We start from the raw sequence: 25,396 nt of genomic DNA, 5'->3' as shown, positions 1-25,396 counted from the left end.
TCATTGAGAAAAGGGCCCACGCAGGCTGCAGCTTAAAGATCTGCCTCTTGCATAGCAACTGCAGCCAAATGTGCACTTGATAAGCACATCCCATAAAATGGGACCTAAAGAGCAAGGCTCAAGATGCAGCTCAGCTTTGTGCGTGACATCAGGCAAGTCAATTAACTACAGTGTATTGTAAAATCTGTATAATGATAATTCCCTACCTTTGTTCCTAGAATTGCAAGGATCAATTATTAAAGCTTTTAGAAATCCGGATCAAGAGGGCCAGTTTGTACTGGCCAGAAGTGTTTCCTTTGAGTAGTTCTTCCTCCTGAAACCAGGCAAAGTTTCATCTCTTAACCAGCTGATACCTTCCTTACAAGACAAATTCTCCTGACAACTGTTCACTCTCAGGCAGTGAGCAGAGTTTGTGTTCTTTACCAGAGAGGTTTGTCAAAATCAGAGACTGTGTGCTTGCATTTCTTTCACTATTTTGTAAATTGTAATTAATTTATTCAGAAACTCAGTGTTTTTTTTTCTTCTTTGCACATTGTCAGTGACAGAAGTATGTCCCATGTACTTCTATAATAGATTTTATCATTTTATTTTATTTTTTAATGGAAAGAGTGGTCTGAAAGTATATAAATGGAAGAAATTACATCATTAAGCTTTAATATTCTATGTTCAGTGCACACCAAAGTAAATAAACTGGTTATTTTTCCAGTAGAGACATATGGGCCAATACTGGTATTTGTGAAAGTCAGCAGCAAATAAAGTTTGTCTTGTGAATTTGAAAGGCCCAGGTTCCTTGCTTCTTCTCTGCTAATGTTTGAGTCTTTGTTTGCTTACATGTGTGCAGTTTAATGTGGATGTCCATAAAACAGCCTTAAATTTAAACCTTTAAACCTTCCGAGTGTCAAAAGAACGGAGTAACTATTATTTATGTTGCAATAAAGCTGCCTATAGATTAAGTCTGTTTGTTTTAGCAGACAAATAAAAGCTAAATCCTGGTGCCTATCTCTCGCTCTGCTACTGACACAAGGAGTCCCTGCGGGACCCAGCAGTGCCCGAGGCACTGAGGGATGCGAGGTGAGTGGGCAATGAAGGCTCTCCAGGAGAGGTGTGCAGCATGTTGTGGTGTCATAGCATCAAATCCCGATTAAACTACGTGCTTAGGGATTTCTGACAAGCTTTTCCTACTTAAATTCCACCCCCGTGTTTCATCTGGCATATCTCCTTGTGAATAATTACAGGGCTTTCTGTGGTCCAGAGTTGCTTTCTTTGCTTTTCCTATATCACCAGTGCTGCTCACTGACCTCCAGATAAACAGAAAAAGCCATTTTCTGACAACCTGTCTCCAGGCAAATGGTCTCTACCTTCTCTGCACACACCAAGAAAATGAAAAGCGTCCGTGTTATTGAGATTGCTATTGCTGACCCTTTGAAAACAACCAAAAAGTGAAACAACTGGTCTGGCGGCCAGGCACAGCTGTAGTCAATAGCCTGAGCTGAGTGGCAGTAAAACAACATGGAGTGAAGTTATTTTTCAATCAAGTTAGGCTTTGCCGTACTAATCCACTGAAACTGCAAAGGCTGTTTTCAGTAAACTCGTCACTTTATTAAATAGGAGCCAAAGCTGAAGGAAATCCACTTAAGAGAGAAAAGTTAAACAATGTAATTCTGCAGCTGTAGAAATAAATTGAAACAGAGGTGGTGTATTTTCAAAGCCGTTCTTACAGCTAAATTGCAGCCATTATTAGTAAGGAAAAAATAAAATAAAATATAATCGTGGAAAGTTTCAGTCTCTTCTTCCGAGTGCAGTTACATGGAACAAAAATCCCATCCTGACTCTTCCGAAGACTGGCTTGTAAAAGTAATGCTTGTGAGCAGAGGAAGAGTGGGCTGCTGTGATGGAGTTCAGCCATGGTTTTTCCCCCTCAGTTACTTCCAGTATCATAGGGCTAGCAGGTAAAAGGTGTTTCTGTCTTTACAATTTTACTGCATTGGGATTTAATTTTATACAACTGCAACAAAATCCAGGATGGGAGTGGCACACGGTTTTATCAAGTCCTGTTGACAGTCTTTTCTTGGCGAGGTAAATGATCTTATTGAACAGCAGTTGTGATAGTGTTGGATGGATGCACCACAAAAATCACCCGAGGAACGGGTTATTTTCTGAACACCAGGGCCTGGCTGCGTAGTTGTTGCTGAAGTGTCTGAATGCCTTTGCAGTCGGTGTGTGTGGGTTTAATTTCAAGATCTTTTTGAAGCATGAATGATTCCCCTGTTAAAGATGACAAGCACAGAGAACATAGAAATTTGCCCAAGGTCTGAAAGGAAGTCATTCGTCCATTTAAGACTTTGAGCTTAAGACTTTGTTTGACTTCTCTTCTTCTCTCTGTGTTCCACATATAATTTCCTGAGCTCACACTGTGATATGTATGACCTTCCCAGCTATATGTCATAGTAGAGTCTAAATACTGTTTGGCCTTGAGACTCCTTTCTTTCTTTTAATGATACCTCTGTTTCAAGGTAGCTTCTTATGCTTAAAGACTTCGTGTTTCCCTCTTGCCATGCAAGAGGCTGCAATCAGGTAGTCAGGTTCCTGATATTTATTTTTTTTTTCTTTCTCAATGAAGATTTCATTGTGTTTCTAATCCCGAGGGGAAGTGTATGACTGTGTGATCATGTTTTAGTCATGATTACTCGGTTCTCTGGTCTGACTTCACCTGTACCTTGTGTGCCGCGAGTACTTTGATGAAGCTCATTGCTATGCACACTTCAGGCCTGCAGAGTCCTTGAAGCACTTAATGATGTCTTTTCCATGACCCTGGAATGACAGACACTGGGAATATACAGACTCAGGCTTTCTAAACCCATGAGTCAGGTCTCAGATTCCTGAAATGTTTGGTTTGCCGTAGGTCATTTCATACAGCTGTGAAGAGTAGACAGTGTTCCTACGAGTTAAGCTCCACTCCATAAAACCTGGCTCTCCAAACTAAGCAGTTGCTGAGTGGTGTGAGCAAGGCAGGGCACTGACTGTGATGCTGGAACCTTTACCACTTGCAAAAACTTCTCAACTTAAAGCACCACATGAAGACAGAATTACTCTGGTGTGGCTCTAATACAGCACTGTGAGATTCAGAAATATATATACATACGTATATTTTGAGTAAGAATAGTGTACAGGTAGATAGGTCATAGTAATTAAACACCCTTGAAGTCTGTAGGTCTAAGCATAGACATGGCCTTAGAGAAGAGAACGTCTCATCATCCTCTGTCACCCAAAACCCAATGTCCATGCCTGTATTAGCTCAGCTGACCTCAGGGTTGATAAGAAGGTGCTGCTGACTTGCCCACTTCTGCCAGAGGCTGCATGCAGGGCAGCTTTTAGCATCTTTTCATATTTTACTGGGTTGTCCACCTAAGTTGGCTTTTCCTTGAGGAACTCAAGGATGTAAAACTGAAAGCAGCAGCATCCTTGCTGTCCTTCTAGGCTCATCCCAGAGATCCCATCCCATGGATGAAGAAAAGAAAAATGGAGGCTGAATAGTGATTTTTCCAGCTCTGTCAATATCTGCAGGCCGAAAAGAGGTGGATATATTATAAATTAACCCTATCCAGCACATACCAGCCATCCTCTGTGCTGAAATAGGCAGGTGTGCCTGTCACAGTGAGAAGAAGAGGCAGGACAGGAGCAGGCTGATTAGGGCTTTTCTGACTCCTACAGAAGTAGGAATGCTGTCAGTCTTCATGCTCTGCCTTATTCCCATTGCACAGCCTTTATGGTTTGATGTGGCGCATGGATAAAAAGTGCGAGGAGCACACAGCCACCAGAATCCTGTAATTCTGGCTGGAGGCAATATGTGCAAGGCAGTGCAAAAGCAGTGTCAGGGGAGCGAGCGAGCTCATCTGCAGCTGCTGTGTAGACGTACAAGTGCTCTCAAGCCAAGGGTTCATGTACACAGCAGGCCAGCCCTGCTGCCAAGAAGCTGCTTGATGCCCTCCCTTGTGCTGACTGAAATGTTTGCTAAGCTCCTTAGTGGCAGTGCTGATCTACACTGGGTTAAAGGGTATGTGAAACCCTGCTTCTGCACAGCTGTGGCTGCAGGGCCACCAAGCACCGCTCCTTCTCCTGCTCTGATAGTCTCGGGGAGTGGCCGAGAGCACCAGGAAGCTGCTGATAAGTCATTTCAATTGGCATTAAAGGAAAAATGAAAGTGGAAAAGTGATTCAAAGGGCTGCAGAAACTCTGTAGACCCTCTGATGAGAAACTCCCTCTCTTTTCAAGGTGTCTTTGTTCCTCCTGTGCTGTGTCGTGTGGCATGTATTTGAAGGTCTGCCTTGCTTTGGAATGTCTGATCACTGCTCTTCTGAGCAAATAAGATGGCCTACTTCACATTTTGAAGTATATCTCCTAAATCCATCTCAGGAGGGAGTGTTAGCACGTTGAACAGAGTTCAAAGCAAAAAAAAAAAACAACACGTGTTTTTTCCACAAGCTTCTTCTTTTTTTTTTTTTTTTTTTTTTTTTTTTAATGTTGCCTCTTGGAAAGATGTGATGCCATGTGAGCAATGCTAGGTGTATTAAAGGAAGGGCTTGATGCTTGCAGGATAAGCAGTTGGTACTCCTCTGTTGTCCCTGCTCCTGTCCCATCACAGCCCTTTGTGAACCTGTGCCTTTCAGTGTTCGGCATGGTGAAATCATATCAGACCTGCACACAGGGCCAGCCGTTTGGGGGTTGCTCACATTTTTTCTTGGAGAGAAAATGCTTGTTTCCAGACTTCCTGGTTCTCCCATTTTCTCTTCTGTAATGGAAGATAAAGCTGTGTCTTGTCACCAGTGACATGAAACACTGATAAGGGGGATCACAGTGCTCATTAGATTGAAAATACTGTGCAAACAGAATATAGGGACAGGTTTTTGCTTGAAACAAGACTGTTTTGAAGTGAGTAATACTGCACGTCTGGAATGCCTGTCTGCTAAATTCTACATCTGGAAACATCTGGAAGTGTCCATACATAACATAAACATACACTTGGAAATTAAGTCTAAAGTCTTTTTGTTTGCTTTTTTTTTTTTTTTTTCTTTGTGGATGTTTCCTGTGGGGCATGAAGGAACAGGTGTGTGTTTTCATGGTTTCTGTAGTGTCCTCATTTCAATTTTGGAAAACATTTACAAAAAATAAAATTAAAAAATCATCATGAACTATTTAATGAAGGAATCAGGAGGTATGACAGTGTCAGTGTGGAAGACATGTGAAATGTCTACAGCTCATTCTGGTCTTTTGGAGAAATTGGCTTAATGCCAGAAATGGCCCTATTTTTATGCTGGATCCTCAGAACAAGAGAACCTGTATACACTTTTATTTTCCTTGGGTTTTCATTGATGATTTTGCTGAAACCTGGCTTCTGGCATGCAGCTAAAAATGTGTAATTCCTTAAAGACCTTCAGTCACTTGAGGGGTTCATTGTCACATTTTGGGGGACTGGGAAGGCTGGGATTGTGAGTGCTACACAGGCCTCAATCCAAGTCCGAGTCCAGGGCTTTGTCTGACACCTTCTGGTTTCTATTAATTGGTAAACTGTGCTGGTATTATTTCTGGTTATTTCAGCTTTCAAAGCCTGCTGGAACAAAAGGAAGACTGCTACTGACTTCAGTGTGAAATTTTCTTCACAATCTCTTGCAGTCAGGGAGCAGAAGGCACTTGTACTTCATTTTCTTTTCTTTATAGGGAAGAATAGTTTTTGTGGTACCTGCTGGCAACTGGATAGCATTACCCAGAGTAATGCCCAGGATTCCCAACTCGTGGTTCCCCGTGCTGCCTAAAGCAATGCTCACCAACGTGCAAAGGGACACAGGCTTTCTGCTGTGCTGCCCATGTCAGGGTTGGAGAGGGGCCAGAGTTAGGGTCGGGGTCTCATGGGGAAGGCTACGTGGTCAACACAGCTGAACGCTCAGAAGTTTGCCAACTTTGATCTGCCTACAAGTTCTGCAGCAGCAACCCTTGTCTTAGAAAAGCAGGTGTACCACTCTTGAAATGTTCCTCCTAGCAGGTCATGTAAGACAAATGACAACTCCTCTGGAGTATCTACTTGTCCCTGCTAGGCCCTTGCATTTTACAATGAATCTCAAAAAGGACCTCTGCTGTAGTTCATCTCCTTAGTCATTTTCATCTAATTTTAGCAGCTTACACTCTGCCTTCATCCATTTTTAAATGGTAGTTGCCTTGCTCTGCGGAACAGCTCATTCCAGTGTAGCTCCAATCTCTTACTGTGTGTTTTTGTTTCTGTTTTTGTTTTACTCTCCATGTCTCCAAGGACGGTCCCATACCCTCTCCTTTAGATCATGTGTCTGCCCCACAATGGACAAAGCATCTGCTTATTCCTCTAAAGCCACAGGATTTTGTGCTAGTTAATATTAATCTCTGTAAATCTCTTCAAGCTTTTGATCTCAGAGTTGCATTACTTCTGCATGTTTCCAATATTCATCTGACCACCATGTTCCTCACTCTATTTCTGCAGTGCTGCTTAGTGGCTTTGGTAACAGACATCGGTGGGCTAAAAAAGTGGAAGGAAGGCAGGATGCAGTGTTACAGTAGTTACCTTTTTTGCTAGGGAGACCTGTGTGAGGCCCCTTCTTTTCCTGAGCGTACACTGTTTTGGTGGTCCATACAGTGGGTTACTTCTGGCTCTTGATAGTGTTCTTGCAGTACTTCACAAGTATGATTAAGTTTTACTTCTAAATTTCTGGTGCTGTGGTGTCCTGTTCAGAAGGCATCAGAAGCATTTCTTGGTTTGGATTATTTGCTGGCAGGGTGATGTCCCCAACTTGTTTGAGAGCAATGGGGGAAGGAGAAAGGAGAAATCCAGAAGTCACAGACATCCCAGCAGGCATTTCTTTGTGATTTCAAGGCATCTGTGAAATAGTTCCATGACACACGATGTTTGTGGTTGCCTTTCCTTACCTGATTTTAGAAAATGAAACCACTGTCTTCTAAGTACTGATTTCCCACAGTTACAGGCAAATTCCAGACAGGATTACATGTCTCTGGCAGCTGTCTCCTCAGGCCTCCTGTTCCATCTCATAGCTCTTTGAAGACCCAGGCCATTAATTGCCAGTGTTCAGATTTTGTGTTAAAGACTGACTGTGGCCTCAGGAAGCTGTCCTGGATGTTTGCTTGAAAGCAGATGTATTGATGATCTCCTGTGCCGGAATTTTCTTCCTGCTACTCACAGATGCAGTTACAATGTTTTCAGGTGCATACAAGCACAGTTAATCACCAACCCATTACCATTACCTTCTGAGCACGGGAAGCTGTGGGAATCTGAGCACACTCCAGCATATCTCCAGCTCCGAGTGTCAACAAGTAACCCTGACACACCATGTGGGTTTTGTTGGGCTTCTTTACTCATCTCTAATTATTCAGGCTTTAGCACTGCTGTCAGAACTGATGTAAAGCAGAGTGTCTTGTTGCATTTCAGCTTTTGATGTCTCAACAAAATTAACCAGCCAAAAGGATATATTTTCTCTCTGGAATGAAAAAAAAAAAAAAAAAAACAAACATAAGTAATAAGGAATGTTTCATGGTTTAGACTTTCTAGGTTTGCCACAACAAATAAGGGTAAATGGAGAGCAGTGGAGATGTATGGACTTTGTGACTTGCCCTTACTTGGTTGAGGTAGGATGGCTTCTGGAAGCTGCTGTTGTTTTCTTCTCAGGTGCTATGGGATGATCAATGAGACCTTCAATTAGGAGTGTTATATAGATATTAATATTGTTGGTGCAGGTGTTGGTATTGGTACTGGGCATCCTTCTCTGTGTCAGTGGGAGGGAAGCCAGTGCCAGTGATGGCAGAACCATGCTGGTGAGAAGAGGTAAAAAATACCTCAAAATACCCCTAAATACCCCTAAGAAGCATCAGGAGCCTCAGGAGCCTCAGGAGGTGAACCGTTTTCAGAAACTGGTACTACTATTGCAAAAAGCATTGGAACACAGTGAACCCCAGGCCAGGAGAAACTCTTGAATCAAGATGTTGTAAATGTGAATTGCTCCTACTGGTTACTGCTGGTAATAGCAAATCCTGTTTATTTTCATGTACAGCAGGAGGTATTAAGCTCCTTGTACAGCATATAATATACCGGAAGAGGTGGTGCACACAGTCTGAATATGCCCCACTGGATCAATGCTTGAATCACTTGTTAGATCAATTCCAAAGCCGTTGAATTTAATCTTATTACCTTATATTTAACCTTATAGTCCACTAACATTCCCAGTAAACACTGACGTTTGTTTCTTTCAGAGTGCTCAGAAAATAATTGTATCTCTTTTTTTGAAAAATTATATATTTTTTTATAAGAACATTTCTAATATGTAAATGAAAAATGTTAATCTGTTCAATAACATTTTCAATGCATATAAAAAGTCATTAAAACAGAGATATTTACTTTGTAGCCAAGGGTACGGGGAGAGGAATCTTTACCATCTGCCACTACCAAATTACTTTTCAAGGGGGAAATATAAATCCCTCTCATTGGAAGCTATTTTGATCAGCTCTAATAGTAATATTTTATGTAGGATTTCTCTCCCAGAGCCTAGTAGAATTTACAAGTAAATTCATCTGTCTAATGCTTTGGTAAGAGGAACATCTGTCTCAGACATTGGGAGGATTGAAATACTAAGAGTTTTTTAGAAATCTCCTATTCATCCCACAATATTTGTTTGGTGTATGTAATCCTAATACACCAATTGCAGCACTAAATATTTTGCTGTAGCCAGAAATTGAACTCCAAGAGAAACCTGTTTAACTGCAGCTAATGAAAATGTCATGCCTGTGATCTTGCCAGGTTTGTATTCTGCACTACCAACCTGAGTTTTAAGGAATTTTGAGCCAGTAAGACTAAGACTTTGCAACTTTGATGGAATGAAAAAGCTTCAAGCTTTCAACACCTGCCATAGAAATTTAATAAGGACCCTAATAAATGGGTCAGTTTCAACAAACAATTAACTTAACAACTTCATCTGGAAGGCTTAGAGGCCCTATTTCATAGGAGGTAACTTGAGAGCAGTCTCATGTTATATAGTGTAGTTAATGTTTCCTTTAGAAAACCAGAGTTTTTAGGATTTAATATTTCATGTGCTCCAAATTACATCAAATTGGCATATGGTACACAACAGAGCCTTCATCCCGTATATAGATCAAAAAGAAAAATTATATTAATTCTCTAAGCTTTTTGGGGGGTCCTTAAGCACAAGGAAAATATACAATTCCCAGGAATTCAGAAGCTTATAAAATGAATTTTGTGGGCAATTTGGATAAAATTATTCCTTATACTTTGATTATGCCATTAAAATTCACACTCTTACAAATATGGAGATTTTCATGTAAGTAACGAGTATGTACTGGGTAGTGTAGCTGTGCTGTACTATACAAACTTGAGAGGAGTGTGTTTCCTACATGTTGTCTTACATTGTCTTGTAAGCTATTTTTTCAGCCTCTTGTAAAAATATATAATGGAGATTGAGTCTCAGAAAGTTTATAGTTCAATGTGTTTAAAGTACCTCTGTGTTTGGATGAACCAGCCAACTCTAGAAAATTTAATTACACTTTTCCCTGCCCTACTTTACACATTTCGTTTTCAACTTTCCATTTGTTTTGCTGTCAGTTGCTGTCCCCCAGCAGCTGCCCTTTCTCACCCCCCTCTTTATTTTATTTTATTTTATTTTATTTTATTTTATTTTATTTTATTTTATTTTATTTTATTTTATTTTATTTTATTTTATTTTATTTTATTTTATTTTATTTTATTTTATTTTATTTTATTTTATTTTATTATTTTTGTTACAGCTCACTTCCAATCACCCTTTCCATGCAGTATTTGTTGCTTCTTGCAAGTGCACTGTCTTTTGTCTGCCTTCCTCCTTCTCTCTTTCTGCCTGAGCTTTGTCCCACATCGTCTTCAAACAGTAAAAGCTCTCCTGGACAAGGAGCTGTGCTCTCTCCAGTTCTGTCAACATCCTGTATCCAACATCAACGTCCTGTATCAATGTCTGGCTGCATATTGTAACTAATGTCATGGCCCTTATTTGCTAGCATGACATACGCAATTACTCACATCTATATAAGCAAGAAAGGTGGAATGGCATGGAAGGACTCATGTGTCCCAGATGCTCTGCATACAGAAATTTACTGAGGCAGATCTCAGCCAGACATCACACTGGGTAGGCTTTGGCAGATACTCTGATTCCTTCAGAGCCAGAAAGGATAAGAGCTGGCTCTGTGGGCCATTGGCAAGTTATTGCATCTGAAGCCAAGGGCGGTCAAAGCACCCCCCCTAAACAGTTAGGTGGCCAACACCACCATTTCCCTCTTGAAAACTTGCCTGTCACTAATAACTTGCGTAGATCTTGTATCTATAGAGGTTATGACCTCTGGTAGAAATGAGGAAGCTGGCTTTTGTGCATGGTATAACACTAGTAGTTAACAAGATGTCTTGAAGGTAAGTAACAAGCGAATCTAAAAGCCAGCTTGGCCTGTTGTGAGGTTTTAATGTCATCTGCTGATGATATCCTGGGTGAAATGCTAATAGCTTTAGAAACAAATTTAAGTGGCCTTTTGCTTTGCTTTGGGAGTAGTATCCGTACATGCAAATCAAGCAATTTTCTGAAGCTGTGTAATTACACACTGCCAAGTGTTCCACTCAAATCAGTTTCCACGTATCGTACTTCCTTCATGTGCCCAGCCCCATGGTGGTGTACCTCAGAGGATTATTCATAACTGGTTCTACAACAACAGAATAAATAGTATTTAAAAGCAAATCAATATTTGCTATCTCCAATTTGCTGTTGAAAGTAGAGGCTGGGGATTGGCTTCTTGTATGCATTGCAACAGCAGTGGCCTTTGAAGAGACGTGAAGCAGGAAGAAATGGCATTAGCAGCACATGCCTGAGGAATTTCTAGGCTGGTGGGGACGGAAATGGTGCAACAAGGGAGCCAGGTGAACTCTCTTGTTCGTATCAACTTAGCCTTGAATTTGCCCGAGCGGTCTTTGAATTAGCTTGGTTTTATTCTGTGACAAATGAGTTGCCTTTGCCATTAGATCTGACAAACCAAAATACATATCTCTGAATATTTATTGACAATATGACTGGGGTGTACATACTGTACTGCTACTCTGATGCCTCCAGAGCCATAAAGGACATGAGCTGATTCTGTGGTGGCCATTGCCTACTGATGAATGTGGGATGATTTGCCTGGCAAGTTATTGAGTCTGTATCAGAGCCTGTGTGCTTTGCTATAAATACTGTGCCTCTGCAAAACTGTAGACATGTCTGTGAGTCTGCTGCATTTGAACTTATTGGAAGAGCATGGAGGACCTGGCTCATGTGGGGTGGCCAAAATTCCTCTTTATATTTTTGTCTCTTATATCAAGGCCTGAGCTGAGCTTAACCAAAACAGCAGTTCTTAACTTTTTACTGCCTTGCAGCATTACATCTTCGAATTCAACCCTCACAGCAGGCATCCTCCTTTCCCAGTATAATGCATTGGATTTGTGTGCAGGCCAGCCATATGGTGTGTGTAATTATTATTTTATAATGGTGTTATTGCTCTCTAGCTGCCCAGTAAACCCAGTGCAGTTTCAGTAAACTGTATACATCAGCATATGAACTTTAGACTTGAATGATTTTCTTCACTTTTATACAATAGTAGGTGTGAAGGAGAAAAAAAGATTCCATTTAATTTATAGAAACTGTATAAAGTTTATAGAGTTTCTACAATCCTTGCAAATGAAAAGGCCATGGAGAGGAGGGGCTGTACCAAAACTGGGAGGTCTACAAAGCTAGAGAAAAATAGCCATTAAATGCACACATCAGTAGATACCTGGGCTGAACTTTTCCTATTAGCTCTACAGGCAAGCATATGGCCTGCATTAGGGGTTTGTCTGCCTCAGGGATTTTATAAATACATTTCCTCCCCTTTCCTCCTCCCCATCCAGTTACTCTCGCTTTAGACCAGTACAGAATCAGACTGTCTGTTCTGGGGTCATCGCTCTTACTGCAAGGAGTCTGATGTAGGAAAGTTCACTGAGTAGTGTCAGGAATTTCTCTCTATCTGCAAGTGCTCTCCTGTGTGTGCCTGCTTTTTTTTTTTTTTTTCCTGGTATGTGAGCTTCCTGAAGCAGTAATACCAGCTGGGCTCGCCCATCTTTTCAGTCATATATGTAACTCTAATTTACATTGATGGCAGAATTTTGACAGTAAAATAGGACCACAGTGAGCTCAGTAATACGGGTGAACTGTACATAAACATAGCTCCCTTTTGCATCCTTATTTACCCTGAAAATGAAGAATGCCAAATTGATTGGTGAAAAATAGGACCTGACCGAAACCAAGCCTGTGATGAAATTAGAAAACATAAATTTCACTTCTGTGCACCCTTCTGTGTGTCTTGATTTTGGTGGCCATTGGAAGCCCACCTAGCCAGCCCATTTGGAAGGCCTCCTATACTCCCTGAGACTTGGCACTGCCCACTCCAGCGCTCCTGAGCATTTCAGACCAGCTTGAGAAAGAGGTGGCCCCATTTCCTGCTGTTCTGCCTCCCCCTTTGCACCAACCTATGCATTTAAACAAAAAGCCGTGTACCTGGGAACAGATCTGGCTTAACATTAATGTCCACCAGCCCTCCAAAGTGAATTTCAAGAGATCAGTTGTTGAAGTTATTCACCTGCCTCTGAGTGCTGCACAGATGTGGATGTGCGAGTGCATCAAGAGCCAATTCTGGGGTTGAGGTGCTGAAGGAAGAGAAGCCCAAGAAAGATGTAACACATCTTGTAGCTTATGGTACTTTGAGATCTGTACGAAGTAAATGCTGCATTTTTTTTTACAGATATTCTAGACCCTAATATAATCTACAATTTCATATGTAGAGAGCTGTTTCAAATCTGTGTGGGTTCTTCTAGGATATTTTAAAAGAAAAGACAACAGCAATAATTAGTTTGGCATTTTACATATTTTGTGAAACTCTTAAGGGGTAATGACTTTTTTAACCGATCTTACATAAAATCATGTTTTAGAGGAATAAGAGGACTGAGAAGGCCTGAATGGCTGTCAGTGACAGACGTAATTCATGCTGAAAGCTCTATTCCAATACATCAAAATACGGAAAGCAATTATATATATGATTAGAGGCTGCTGACCCTTCACTTAAAATGATCAAAAAGAACAATATTAAAATTTGATTTACAGAAGCTACTACTTAGCCTATAATTAGCCTGACCAATAAAAACAAACCAGACTTTTACAGAATGCGATTTCCCAGTAGATAGTTTAGCTATTTGTGCAGGGCTAAGGAAACACAAAATGGTCTTAAAATATATTTGATATGCTCTATGAGTAGGTTGAAATACATCATATAACTAGTTTTAATGTTTTTTGTTCATAAATTGCCGGATTTCCTTAATTCAAGTGAAATTGGAGAACCACTTGAGAATAATTGTCTCTAAAATGAAATATTACTTTGTCAGTCTACTTCATTTATTTTAAATATAAACTTTTCTCTTTTATATAAGAAGCTAAATTAAAGTTGGTCAGAAATATGATTCCCCTTACACTTTTTCTGTAGTTCACTATGGAAATGGATTCAGGAAATGGCATATGTGATTAAAAACTCTTCAGCTGGCACAGGAGCTATTTGTACAGCTCCTAGCATACAGCACTTCTGGCAAGGAACAAGTGCTTCTCGTCTTACTGCAATATAAATAAAATGATTCATCAATGTAGAGACTTGGAATTTTGATTTGAAATGCACTGGTTGGGAGATTGGGAAGATGAGATTTGAGGAAGTTTTTCCATTCATGAGAATGAAGACAAAATTATGTTGACTAATGTGATCCTGTTTCCTTGTGCATGCAAGTAAGTACATTGGAATCCACAGCAGCCCAATTTGCGTGACGGTGTCAGGACAGGAATCCTATAAATTGATGCAGAAGTGTCAAGCTGCCTGCTCAGAGTCTAACACCACTGGAGAGCTGTGCACAACATGTAAAAGTTAATCTCTCAAAAGCTACATTGAAGATGGCAAAGCCAACAGAGACTTTTTCCTGCGTAATTTAGAATGCATCTACAAGCACATAGCTCATGTCTGGGCGAAGAAATGGAACAAAATACCATAGCTCAACCTTATGTCTCCTGATTTGGAATATAATTGTTTTATTCACAGGCCCCTCATGAATTTTGACCTTTTTGTGCATAAGATTTTGAGATTTCCTATAAACATTTCCTCTTCTGGAAACTTAAGTACTATGTTTTGTTTCTGATATTTCTAGTGGAACGGGAAAATGTACAGAAGAGGACCTTTACCAGATGGATAAACCTGCATTTGGGAAAGGTAAGACTTGATATTGAAGTACAAGAACACAACAGTAGACAGACTATGTTATTTCCTTTAAAAATAGTTAGAATTTGGAATCAAGGATAACTTCTGTGTGTATGAGAAGGTTTGTAGGAGAGTGAGTGGAAGCTGGAAGTACATTTCTAGGTAAATGAATATTGCTTTTCAGGTGCAATTAACGCTTTGCTGGCTTTAAGTAATCTCGGGTACCTTTCTGTCTTTAATGCTGCTAACTGCTACTGCAAGGCTAGAATTTTCCCACAGAATGCTACATACCCACATAAAATCAAATTGTGGTTGAGGTTGCTCTGTAGGGATGATAACTGTGTGCTTCCCTGGACTGGAAGTTCAAGTATCTGAGATACCACAGCCAAAGTCAGATGGTTCTTCAGAACCTGGCTTCATCACAGATCTCCAAATGGGAAACATTAATTATTTGTCATTCATTTTCAGAGGGCCTGTATAATGGGATCTTTATATATCCACTTATGTTAGGGAACTAATTTTTGGACATCCCATCATATTTTTAAAATACAGTTGTTTCTTAAACACACCATAATATGGCTATTAAAGCTATCTTATTGTTCCTGTTGATAATAGATAAGTAGTAACTCTCATGAGCAGTTTGCCATCCAGAGGAGGATTTTCCTGTTGTTGAGGATGAGAAAACAAAAACAAAAACAAACAAACAAACAAACAAACAAAAACTTTGTATTACTGAGACAGCAGCAATGCTTAGTGCAGCTTCCTGACCTGGACCAACTGTCCTAACTTGGACTGGAGCTTGGGTTCACAGTGCTGGTAGTGTCTGTGGTTAAATTACATGAAGTGCAGACCAGGACTAAGTCTGGGCTACAAGTCATCTCCAGACTCGCTCGTGTAGCTCTTGGAAAGGGGCTGCATTTCTGACAAGGTAAAACAAATGGATTTAAGAAGAAAGGCATCACATATATAGTTGCTTAAGTCCACTACTCTGCAGTGAATGTTCCTGAAGGAATAAATTGACCCTCTTAAATCTCATTGGAAAATCAGAATAAGGCCAGCTGGTAATGTTTTAACTATCAATTGCTCCCAAAGGTTTCTCAGAATGAAGATGGTGTTATGCGACTCTTTCGTGAATCAGGCTCTAGAGCTTTAAACTAACACAATTTGAAGGTTGTCAAGAAGGTTTGTTGAATATTTGACTGTGGAAAAGGTCTTTAATTTACAAAAGGAATTGGATCATGAAAAAGGTTGTAGGGTGCTGTTAATTCTGCTGTGCCAAACATATGAAGTCTTAGAAACTTTTTGGGCAGGTGAACTGCTTTCTCTGGAGTGCATACAATTTATTTTCCCTCTCTGATTCAGTAAAGAAAAATGCTTTTCTGAAGAAAGGGAGAAAGTCTACTGCTACATTAATTTCATTTTTTATTTGTTTCCTGGAAGTGGCGTAACAAACACATCCCTGTAAATAATGAGAGCATTGCTAAAGCTCTCTAATTACAGGTGATTTCCCAAAGACACCCACTGAGGGAGGTGGCTTCTGCTTTTATCCTCAGAGAAGCATTTCTTGTGGAGGGGCTTCTTATAAAGGCAGCAGTGAAGTCTCCCTCCTGTACTTTTTCGGGAAACTTGTGGTGTGATGTGTCCCATTTTGGAGCAGACCATCCCATGTGGATCACCTTTTGAGAGGAGATATCTCTGATGGTCATGGGATGGTTGGGGGCAGTCCACATTTCTGTGACTTCTGGTGGTTCTTATCTTGTTAGGAGAGAATGAAAAAGCTTTGGATTTGTGGCTTTCAGGTAGCTTATTTAATCTTGAAATGAACAGTGCTTTTCTTCCTTTCAATACAGAGCATTGTTTAGTAGTCTCGGATAGATTAAAGACTAGGAACAAAAATGTACAGTTCTGGCTTGCCAGAAGCTGTACTTAACCAAACAGCAGTGCATTGCTGAACCAAAGATAAAAAGGCCTGGCTCCTTAGGGACACATGCGTGAGTGACACCTGAATGGAGCCTAATTGCTGCAGCTAAGACTACCCCTAAGGGCTGTGCTGCCTTGGCGTGTGCCTCACAGGGCTCACAGCATCAGACACCTCTGTGAAGTGGGGAGGTGGCTCCCCTTGGAGGAGTTTGGTGAGAAGAAAGAGACAAAATATAACACGTTGATAGTTAAAGTACTGAGAAAATACTGGGAAACTGAATGGCACCACCAGAAACATTACAGAGGAGACAGGACATTGTGGTTGGCTAGATCTGAGGCTTGTTTAATGCAGTATGAAGTGGGATTCACTTCTGCTGGAGCTGTCTTAGTTGGAGGGATCAGCATCAGCCCTTGGGTGCTTGTTTCCCAGGCAGAAGCTTTAGGATGAGATTCTGGTATGGGAGATCTGGAATAAATCCTTTCAAATCTCAGCTACATGATCACTATATCTCAGTTTTAGCTTAGACGTCCCCAGGGCAGAATTGCCACTGATGTGAAGAAAAGTTGGTCCTTTCTTCCTGCAGGCTGAGATTTATTTCTAGTATCTCTGTCTTGTAAAACTCTCCTTCCTGTTCTCTGCAATAATGGTGACTCACCAAGCAAAAATCTGTTTTAAAATCTGCCTGCTTTCTTTACTCCACAGTGCAAGCCGCCTCTGAAAGTGAAAGATTTGTTTATGGATATACAAGATGGCAAAATCTTGATGGCGCTGCTGGAAGTCCTGTCAGGACAAAAGCTGGTAGGTGTACAAGGGGAGGGAACCTGCCTCGCTGTGGAGCTCTGCATGTTCCAAGTATCAATGTACTCAATGTAGTCAAGTAGTAAGGGAGAATTTGGTCCCATGTCTTGGGTACAGTGAGAGGCATTTCAGCAGCTTTGCTGTGATTTTCTCATGTGTTCTGGCTGGCGTCCTGAGCTGTAACTTAGATCTTGAGGAAATATCTAACCATAAGGTATGAAAGGTTTGTGATTAGTGTAGATGTTCCTCCCCACATGTTTTTAATACTTGAATATATTAATACTCACCTACTTCATTTGGAGCTCACACAAGTCACGTTATCAAGGAAATATACATTTATGGGGACAATAGTATTATTTTTTTAATCCATAAATTCAGTTTTTATTTTGTCTTAAGACATTATGATACTTAATAGGCCTGCCGATGCTGGATGCTTTGATGTGGTGTAGTTGTGAGTTGAGCTCTGGTATCTTGGCTCCGATTCCTTCAGTCTTACTGGTAGGATCTAAATCAGATTGGCAAAGTTTCACTTACCAGCATCTCTTTCTCTCTTTTTTCTGTAAGACCTGTATAAAGTTCCACATACCAGAAATGGAAATCACCAGTGCTTCATCGGTTGGCTTTAGTATTTTCTTTCTACTTCAGCCTTGTCAGCAAGTACTCTTTTCTGTGTGGGTACCACACTTGCTTTTAGATATGAGGAGAGATTTGCTCTTCAGCCATCTCACTGCTGCAGCTGAGCTTGTGATTGAATGGTGATGCTCCATAGTGACCGAGCCATATGCATCCTACAACATGAGTGCTCACTGTGGGCACAGATTCAGAACAACCTATTTTCTAATAATCATGCAGTTTGGGCTGTAGCAGAAGCAGCAGTGTTTCTGTCAGTATTCACACAGCTAGCAGACCCAGGCTGGAAAGGAATTGAAGGGGGAAACACATAACAGCAAGCCCCAGGCTGTGCACTGGGACGTCAGGGAGGAGGGCAACGAAGGAGATGAGTTCAGCTGGCAGTTAGGCATTCCTGCACACAGGTTGTACAAACGGTGTGCTGAAGCGGAATTGCTGGGAGATGGGCATGCAACAAATCTGTTTCATCTCTGCCAAAGCGAAGGTTGCTGCTTCCCACCTGCCTGTGCCTGGTAGCCTGATAGCAAAACTGCTCATGCTTCCCAATTAAGATCATTTAATTCAAGACAAAAAAATAAATAAATAAATAAAATAAAATATGAATTTTCAGGTAAATTTGTTCCTGTGACTGAATGTTGTTGGGGATTGATTATATAAATAATCAACCTGGAAGGTCCAGGAGAGAGGTAATATCTGGAGAGCAGGAAAACTGGTTGCTAACTCTGTGTTGCTACAGCTTGGGCTGATCCAGTAGTTGAAACTCTTTACTGATCAGAAGAAATGCTAATACTTTTATATAGATTGATTTCCTTATCTTTATTTTGTAGGGTTTTCTTAAGCTTTGTGTGAAAGGGCAAGTAATTCCAGCGTTTGCATTTTTAAACTGATCTGGCTCTTATTTTTTCTAGATGCACGAGTATAAGTCTTCAACCCATCGCATTTTTCGTTTGAACAACATAGCCAAAGCACTTAAGTTCTTGGAGGACAGTAATGTGAGTATTTCCAAAGGCTGGTCTTAATCTCTTCTCTTGATTTATGTTGCAAATTGTAATAGTTGTGATTATAACTAGTCTGATGCAGGGCATATATATGAGGAATATACTGCTTAGGCATCGTGACTTACCTTAACAGCAAGGCTGAAAAGCCACATAAAAATCCACAAAGGGAACACCTACAGAGTCTAAAACAAGGATTATTTGTTCATTTTATAATGTAAAAGTTCAATAGGATTAAAGGATCAGGAACCCAATATTAAAAGAAAATAAAAAGAAATGCAAGTAATCTTTATGAACTGGGTATTAGTGGCATTACTTCAGTTACTTTGAAGGTAGATGGCTTTCTTTCATCAGAAATACTTTTGGTATTACAGATCATGTATTTATCTGGTAAACTGCTGCAGCAGCTGATCATGAGTCAAAGGCAAGAGAAAATTAAATCTGGGAACATGACATAAATGCATAATTCCAGGAATCAAAACCTTATAAGGATATAATGTTCCTCATAGTCAGTGTGGCACCACTGCAACATCACTTCCTAAAAACTGACACAGCTGTAAGTGACCCAGCAAGATCAGCCCTGTAGCTTGAAATAATTCAATCCTTTTTGATTTCTCCCATTTAAGCTTTCTTACAAAGCAATATTGATGTGGTCTGTGTGTTGAGAGCTCTCTGCTCTTGAAAAGTGATGAAAAGTTATGGTGTCAAGAGAAGTTCCCCAGCCACATGACAACTTATTTACATGGTATGCCCAGATCTTTCAGAATGAGAAAGCAAGCAGTGGACTATGCCCTACAAAGGATTACAGCATTCTTGCTGTACTGGAAGATCTTTTTATCTGAAATAAACTTTTACAGCTTCTCCATGATAGTGTTTAGGATAAAACATAACTCATGATCCTATTAACTCCAGGGCATGAATACTCTAGCGGATTAAGCTTTATAGGTAAAGAAAGATCTTGTGTGTGTGTGTGTGTGTGTGTGCAGGAGCAAAGCCATGCCTAGCAGGGGATTCCGTATCTACTGTGACTACTGTCACTTTGCTGGTTTCTTTTAATGAGCTTAGGCTTTGCTTCAGAGATTCTGCAGAAGTGCTAGTTACAGTCGCGAGAACCCCAGTGCAGGAATGAGCACGATGTGAGGCATTAGTGGATCTCTTATGACCCAATAGATTTGGGAGGTTTAACTTTCTTCACTGTGTTCCCCAGAAGAGGATGTGAAAAGCCAAGAATTTGTGCACTGTCTTCCAAGTGATGCAGTCAGGGGCTGATGTGGCCCTAAATGTATAGGTCTACCTGGCCTGACCTAGAACTGCTAATAAATACCTTACAAGTTCTTAGCTTTCTTAACAGTTTCTCAGACCATGCTTTCCCCGCAAAGCCAGTTGGCAGATGAGATTTTTTCTCTCTGTTGATGTCAACATTGTGGAGTTGCTGCTGAAGCATGTCTGGTTGCCATGACCTTGCCAGGTGACAGTCAGGAAATTCACTGAGGAAGGCCAGGCAGGAGGAGCCTTAGACACAGGCAGCCTCTTAATTACTTGTGCCAAAACAACTACTTTTCCATGGATTTCTTGTTTTCTTGAGAATAAGCAGCTGGTATCTTATTGCAGGTAGCTCTGCTGGGACAGGTGACAAACATAAGCAGCAGTAAGAGGGCAAAGCTGACACTGAGAACATGATAAATGCCACTTACAACCCATTTTGGACAAACTGCTATTAAAACACACTAGGCCGTAAAGGTTTTCCCATGCCAAATATTTTGGAGCTAGTAAGAAAATCTGAGCCTTGAAGTGTGACAGCTTAGAGGTGTCTTCTCACTAGGACTGAAAACTGTTGTGCAAACCACTAGATAAAGAGTTATTCTGCTCTCTGTTTTTCAGTTTAACCAAGCCAGTTAGTGAAGGGTAGTGATGAAAGTGCTGGCAACATGCCTTGGCTGCCAAGAGCTTCGAGGTTAGATATTAAACCACAATGGGTGGAACCCATCAGCAAACGCTTCTGTGGAACTGGGGCAGCAGGGTAAAGCTCTGCTAAGTGATTCATCATGTACAGAATTTATAAATAAATGATAAATGGGCTGTATGCTGGGCTTTAACTCACTCTGAGTGTCATGTGCAGTGCTGACAACTTCCTTGCTTCCTCCCTTCTCGGTGACCTTTGCCAAAAACAAGTCTGTGTTGTCTAAGAGAATAACGTTCTGGTGTTATCATGTGGAAGAGACTTCAATGTGGGAAACCTTAGAGTTTGCTTGGATTAGGCAAACTTATCCTTTGCTAACTGATTTCCTCAGAGCTCTGTGACAAGCAGTGTAAGGTGAGATAAGCAAAGAGATTGGCGAAACAGAAGGGGGCAGATCCTACTACAATTTTAAGTTATTTATTTTTTTATTATGGGAAGTGGCTTCAATCCTGCCCTCTTTCCTGGGGTTTATGTGCATTCCAGCCAATCTGTTGAAACCTAGCCAGAGGAAGACAGGAGGTACATACATGTACCTGCCCTCTGCTTTTTAAGAATAGGATCCACTAGAGGGGACACCATTCTTGTTCCATGGTTGTGTGGAGGAAATGCATTTGTGGTCTTAAGATGTACAACTGGGCTCACCCCTGTGCTGCAGACTATGCTACAGGCTTGAGAGGCTTGAGATAAGACTTCAGGGAGCATGGTGGATGTGATCAGGGCAAATTATTGTTAATACAAAATTTCAGTCTTGCATTTTGACTGGCTGGTCAGTGACAGAGGTGTTCTGGACATATCCAGCAGTCTCATTTCAAGCCAGTGTGTTTTTTTGCATTTACATTTTGTTTTTTGTTTTTTGTTTTTTTTTTTTTTTGTTTGTTTGTTTTTAATTTGTCTGTGAGTTTATGATCTCTTCTACAGGTAAAACTTGTTAGCATTGATGCAGCAGAAATAGCAGATGGAAATTCCTCTCTGGTACTTGGACTAATATGGAACATAATCTTGTTTTTTCAGGTAATAAAACTTGAATACATTAATCATAAGTGAACAATCAATTTTTTAAATTGATTTTTAATCCTAAAAAACATAATTAAGCATGCTAAACCTGAGCTTTTTTCCTCATGATATAGGTAAATTTAATACCTGCAGCTGTTTTCATTTTATTTCATTAGACCTATTTTGGTGTGAATAGGAGGCAGTTTAAGCCCTGGTTTGACTTGGACCAGAATTAGAGCTTCAGATTACTCCTTTCCCTTCTCTGCTGTGCCTTCTCAGGATTCTGCTCCAGGTTCCCTGGATCTGCACCAATGTCTCAGATTTGGTTTCAGGTCACAGTTTATTTTCAATAACCTTATCTGGAACTCGTCCAGCGTGGTGGCAAATTCCATGCAGAATCACTGATCCCTGGAGACCTACTTACCACGGCCAAACTTCACAACTGATGTAGAGGGCCAAATGAAAGATGCTGAAGGGCCTGAAGTTTTGGAACTGATAGAACTGATCTAAACATGAAATTTGATCTAGTCACAGGTTTAGTCAGATTAAAACTGCTTACTAACCTACATCTATTTTGATAACCTTCTGAACAGTACCAAATGTTAATGAAAAGAGAGAGATGGAGGGAGGGTCTCTGCAACTTTTGTAAGACTGTGAGGCGCAAATGTTCTTTCATTCTCTTGGGCTCATTTCTAAAGTGGCTGTGGGTTTAAAAAATAAGCCCTGTCTTGAAGTGGTACTGAGGTTTCTCTCTGTGGCTGAGCACTTCAAGCTGAGCAATGCTGTACAACAGCAGTTTGGCCAGGCGGACTTGGCAAGAGAAGCACAGGGAACCTGAAAGCAGCATGGTGAAAAACCTGGACTCAACTATCAGTGCAGACCAAGGATGGGTCTGTTGCCGGTCACCATTTCTTGACTAAAATTGTTTCACTCGAGTGAGTCCTGCAGATAGAAAGAATGATTTCAGTTAAACTAACTGAAAGGACACGTTTCTGTGCTTTTTGTTTGCTATGAATATTTTCAGTTCAGTCTTAACTGATCCCATGCCCTTTCTGTTTCCTGGGGTTGCCAGCTGGGCTGCTGCTGCTGTCACGTTGCGAGTTGTAATGGACAGGCCTATAATTACCTCTTAAAATTCAGTTATGGCCCCGTTATCTTAGAAGCATGCGAATTTGCCTGAAAACAAACATTCGTTTTCCCATTCGCCTGACATTAAATCGGAGCACCGTGCATTTCACTTTTTGTTACAGATTAAGGAGCTGACAGGTAACCTCAACAGGAACTCCTCCTCATCCAGCCTCTCGTCCGGGCCCAGCGGGCCAGAGTCAGACACATCTCACCCTAGCACTCCCAACGTGGAGAGGAACATGTCTGTCACGGTGAAAGACCAGCGGAAAGCCATCAGAGCCCTTTTAATCTGGGTCCAGAGGAAAACCAGAAAGTAAGTGAGCGAAGTGCCCTAGAAAACTGCATCCACCTGTCTTGTTGTAGCCAGATCTCATCCCTTGCCTAATGTGTGTATTATCACGGCCCAGGGATCTTCTGCTTTTGAAGTCTGCAGGCATGAGGGATCTGCAGCTGAGTGTATCACTGCATACCTGTGTCTAAAGCAACCATCTGACCTTGAAGCATTCTGTTGCTGGCTTTGTGACTTGAGTGTTAAATGTTAACTTGCACTAATCTGCTTGGCACCATTTATAACAGGATGATTCCCTCTTCCCTCTCCTCCCCCAACTTCTGTGTAGTCTGCTAGGTACCTTTTATTAAATGAAGAAATAAAACAACAACCACATGTTGAAAGACTTTAACAACAGCCTTTTAAATTAAGCAGCAACCCTGAGGGATTTTCTCTGCAGAGTTGCCTTGAAGGATAGAGTTTGTATTAGAAGCTTCATTTCTTCAAAATTAAGGAGGAGAAGGGGTCAAATCTTAGATTGTTTCTTGTGAATGTATTATATTTTGGGTCCATTTTCATTGATCAGCACATCTCTCTCATCTTTAACAACAAAAAGAAAAAAGTTCTTTCACCAAAGTGTTTTGTTTAGTAACGTCATGCAGTACTGCTGAGTTAAAATACTTTAGTGTAAGATGTCTAATGCACGCATAAATGCTTGGCATGTATTTTACATGTATTATTATCTTGAAGGGGTGACTGCCAAAGATTTTTACAGAGGGCATGGGACAAGCTTATGCAGATTCAATAGCTGTATATTTGCCATTTTTGTCTGTTGGTAGATTTATATGTCCAGATCTGCCTGTGAACACAGACGTTCTGTGTATAGTGCTGAAGATACAAATTTGCTTCTTATATACTCGGTCCTGTGGGCCACATCCCTTGCTTATCTCCAGTGAAGCTAATGGTGCTTGTTGTGCAGATAAACTTGTCCTATTGATAACCACAGTTAATTGCTGCCAATGTAGACCATGGAGGAAGTGCAGTTTTACTCCAAAAATAGTGCTGGTAATTAACAGGGAGGTGGCACAAGAAGAGTTAGAATGAGAGAAATAAAGGCCATAGTCTTCATTCTAGTCAAGGTGTACAAATCAAAGCATTTAATAGGAGAAAATTGTTCTTGCAACTGGGTTATTAAAACATAATTGCATCATTATAACCACCTTAACCAATGACCTGTGCAGAATTCTATTCTGAGCCTGTAGTGACTTCATTACAAGTTCAGTGATTGTATTTTCCTGCAAAACTTTGGACATCTAATGTACTTGTGATCTGTACATATACTGGCACTCTTTGCACCTGGCAAAGCATGATTTTCTGCTACAGAAGGCCAAGGACGCAGGAAAGCAAATGATTTATGCTTATGTTTTTTAAGTACTTAAGTGTTGGCAGTCATCCCAAGCTATGGCATTAAAATGCTGGAACACAACAGAAACAGGAATCACACAGGCATTTGTTTTTGTGAATGTTAAATGTGGTTGCTGAGTACTTGAGGGTTTTGTTTTCACCAGCTGCTTCCTACAAGCAGGTTGATGTCAGTTGTTGGCCACAGTGATCCAGCCTATGAATCCTTGTGTTTTATGAAAGTATTTTGTGTGTTTTGAAATCCAAAAGACCTCGAACATGACTAGTGTGACTCAACAACCTTACTTTTACCTTTCAAAATGATGATGCCTTTATGTTGGATTTTGTAACATGGCTGCCATGTAAACTGTATGTACTTCTGTTTAGGTATGGTGTTGCAGTTCAGGACTTTGCCAGCAGTTGGAGGAGTGGCCTGGCTTTCCTGGCTGTCATAAAAGCCATAGACTCCACTTTGGTAGATATGAAGCAAGCACTGGAGAAATCAGCTCGAGAAAACTTGGAGGATGCTTTCAGCATTGCACAAAATAAGCTGGGTGTTCCTAGGCTCCTAGAGCCGGAAGGTAAAATGTTTACATCAATGTTGTTGGGTAACATTCAAGCAATAATGAATTAATGAATATTGCATTATCACACCTATTAAAACCTCCCAGTGATTAGATTGTTGATGTGATCATTGTGTGGGGCTGAATGATAAGAAAAATGAAGTGGTCCCTGGCTAGTAGTCCTATGCTTCCACTCATACTTGTAAGCTCATGGGGGCAGAGATCTTACCGTAGTTTTAGCTACGTACACTGATCCTGGTTAATGATTAGATGCTGCGTGACATTGGTATTACTAATGGGCATTAATCGCTAGCCTGCTGAGCTGAGAGGTGTCTCAGTGCAGTAGCAGCATTTCATAATGCCTACAGTTTACAAAGACTAAAT

General features: G+C 40.7%; 1 protein-coding gene across 2 annotated transcripts in view; it reads left to right on the top strand.

Annotated features, from left to right (window-relative positions):
- Window positions 1-25,396, top strand: part of CLMN (calmin) — a 72,156-nt gene that overhangs the window by 38,582 nt on the left and 8,178 nt on the right. The window contains exons 1-7 of one of the 2 annotated variants that reach the window (XM_084520445.1): window positions 1,877-1,949; window positions 14,306-14,367; window positions 16,979-17,074; window positions 18,613-18,696; window positions 21,578-21,670; window positions 22,903-23,093; window positions 24,837-25,030. In XM_084520445.1, coding sequence (XP_084376571.1) covers window positions 1,892-1,949; window positions 14,306-14,367; window positions 16,979-17,074; window positions 18,613-18,696; window positions 21,578-21,670; window positions 22,903-23,093; window positions 24,837-25,030 — 778 coding nt within the window. In that variant the 5' untranslated portion in view covers window positions 1,877-1,891. Of the gene's footprint in view, window positions 1-1,876; window positions 1,950-14,305; window positions 14,368-16,978; window positions 17,075-18,612; window positions 18,697-21,577; window positions 21,671-22,902; window positions 23,094-24,836; window positions 25,031-25,396 lie in introns of those variants that run through there. The other variant, XM_084520444.1, reaches the window with a different exon arrangement.

The sequence above is a fragment of the Aythya ferina genome (genome assembly GCF_964211825.1).
Source record: "Aythya ferina genome assembly, chromosome: 5".
NCBI lineage: Eukaryota > Metazoa > Chordata > Aves > Anseriformes > Anatidae > Aythya > Aythya ferina.
Note: the sequence above shows the minus strand (reverse complement) of the source record. Positions and strands in the feature narration are given on the sequence as shown.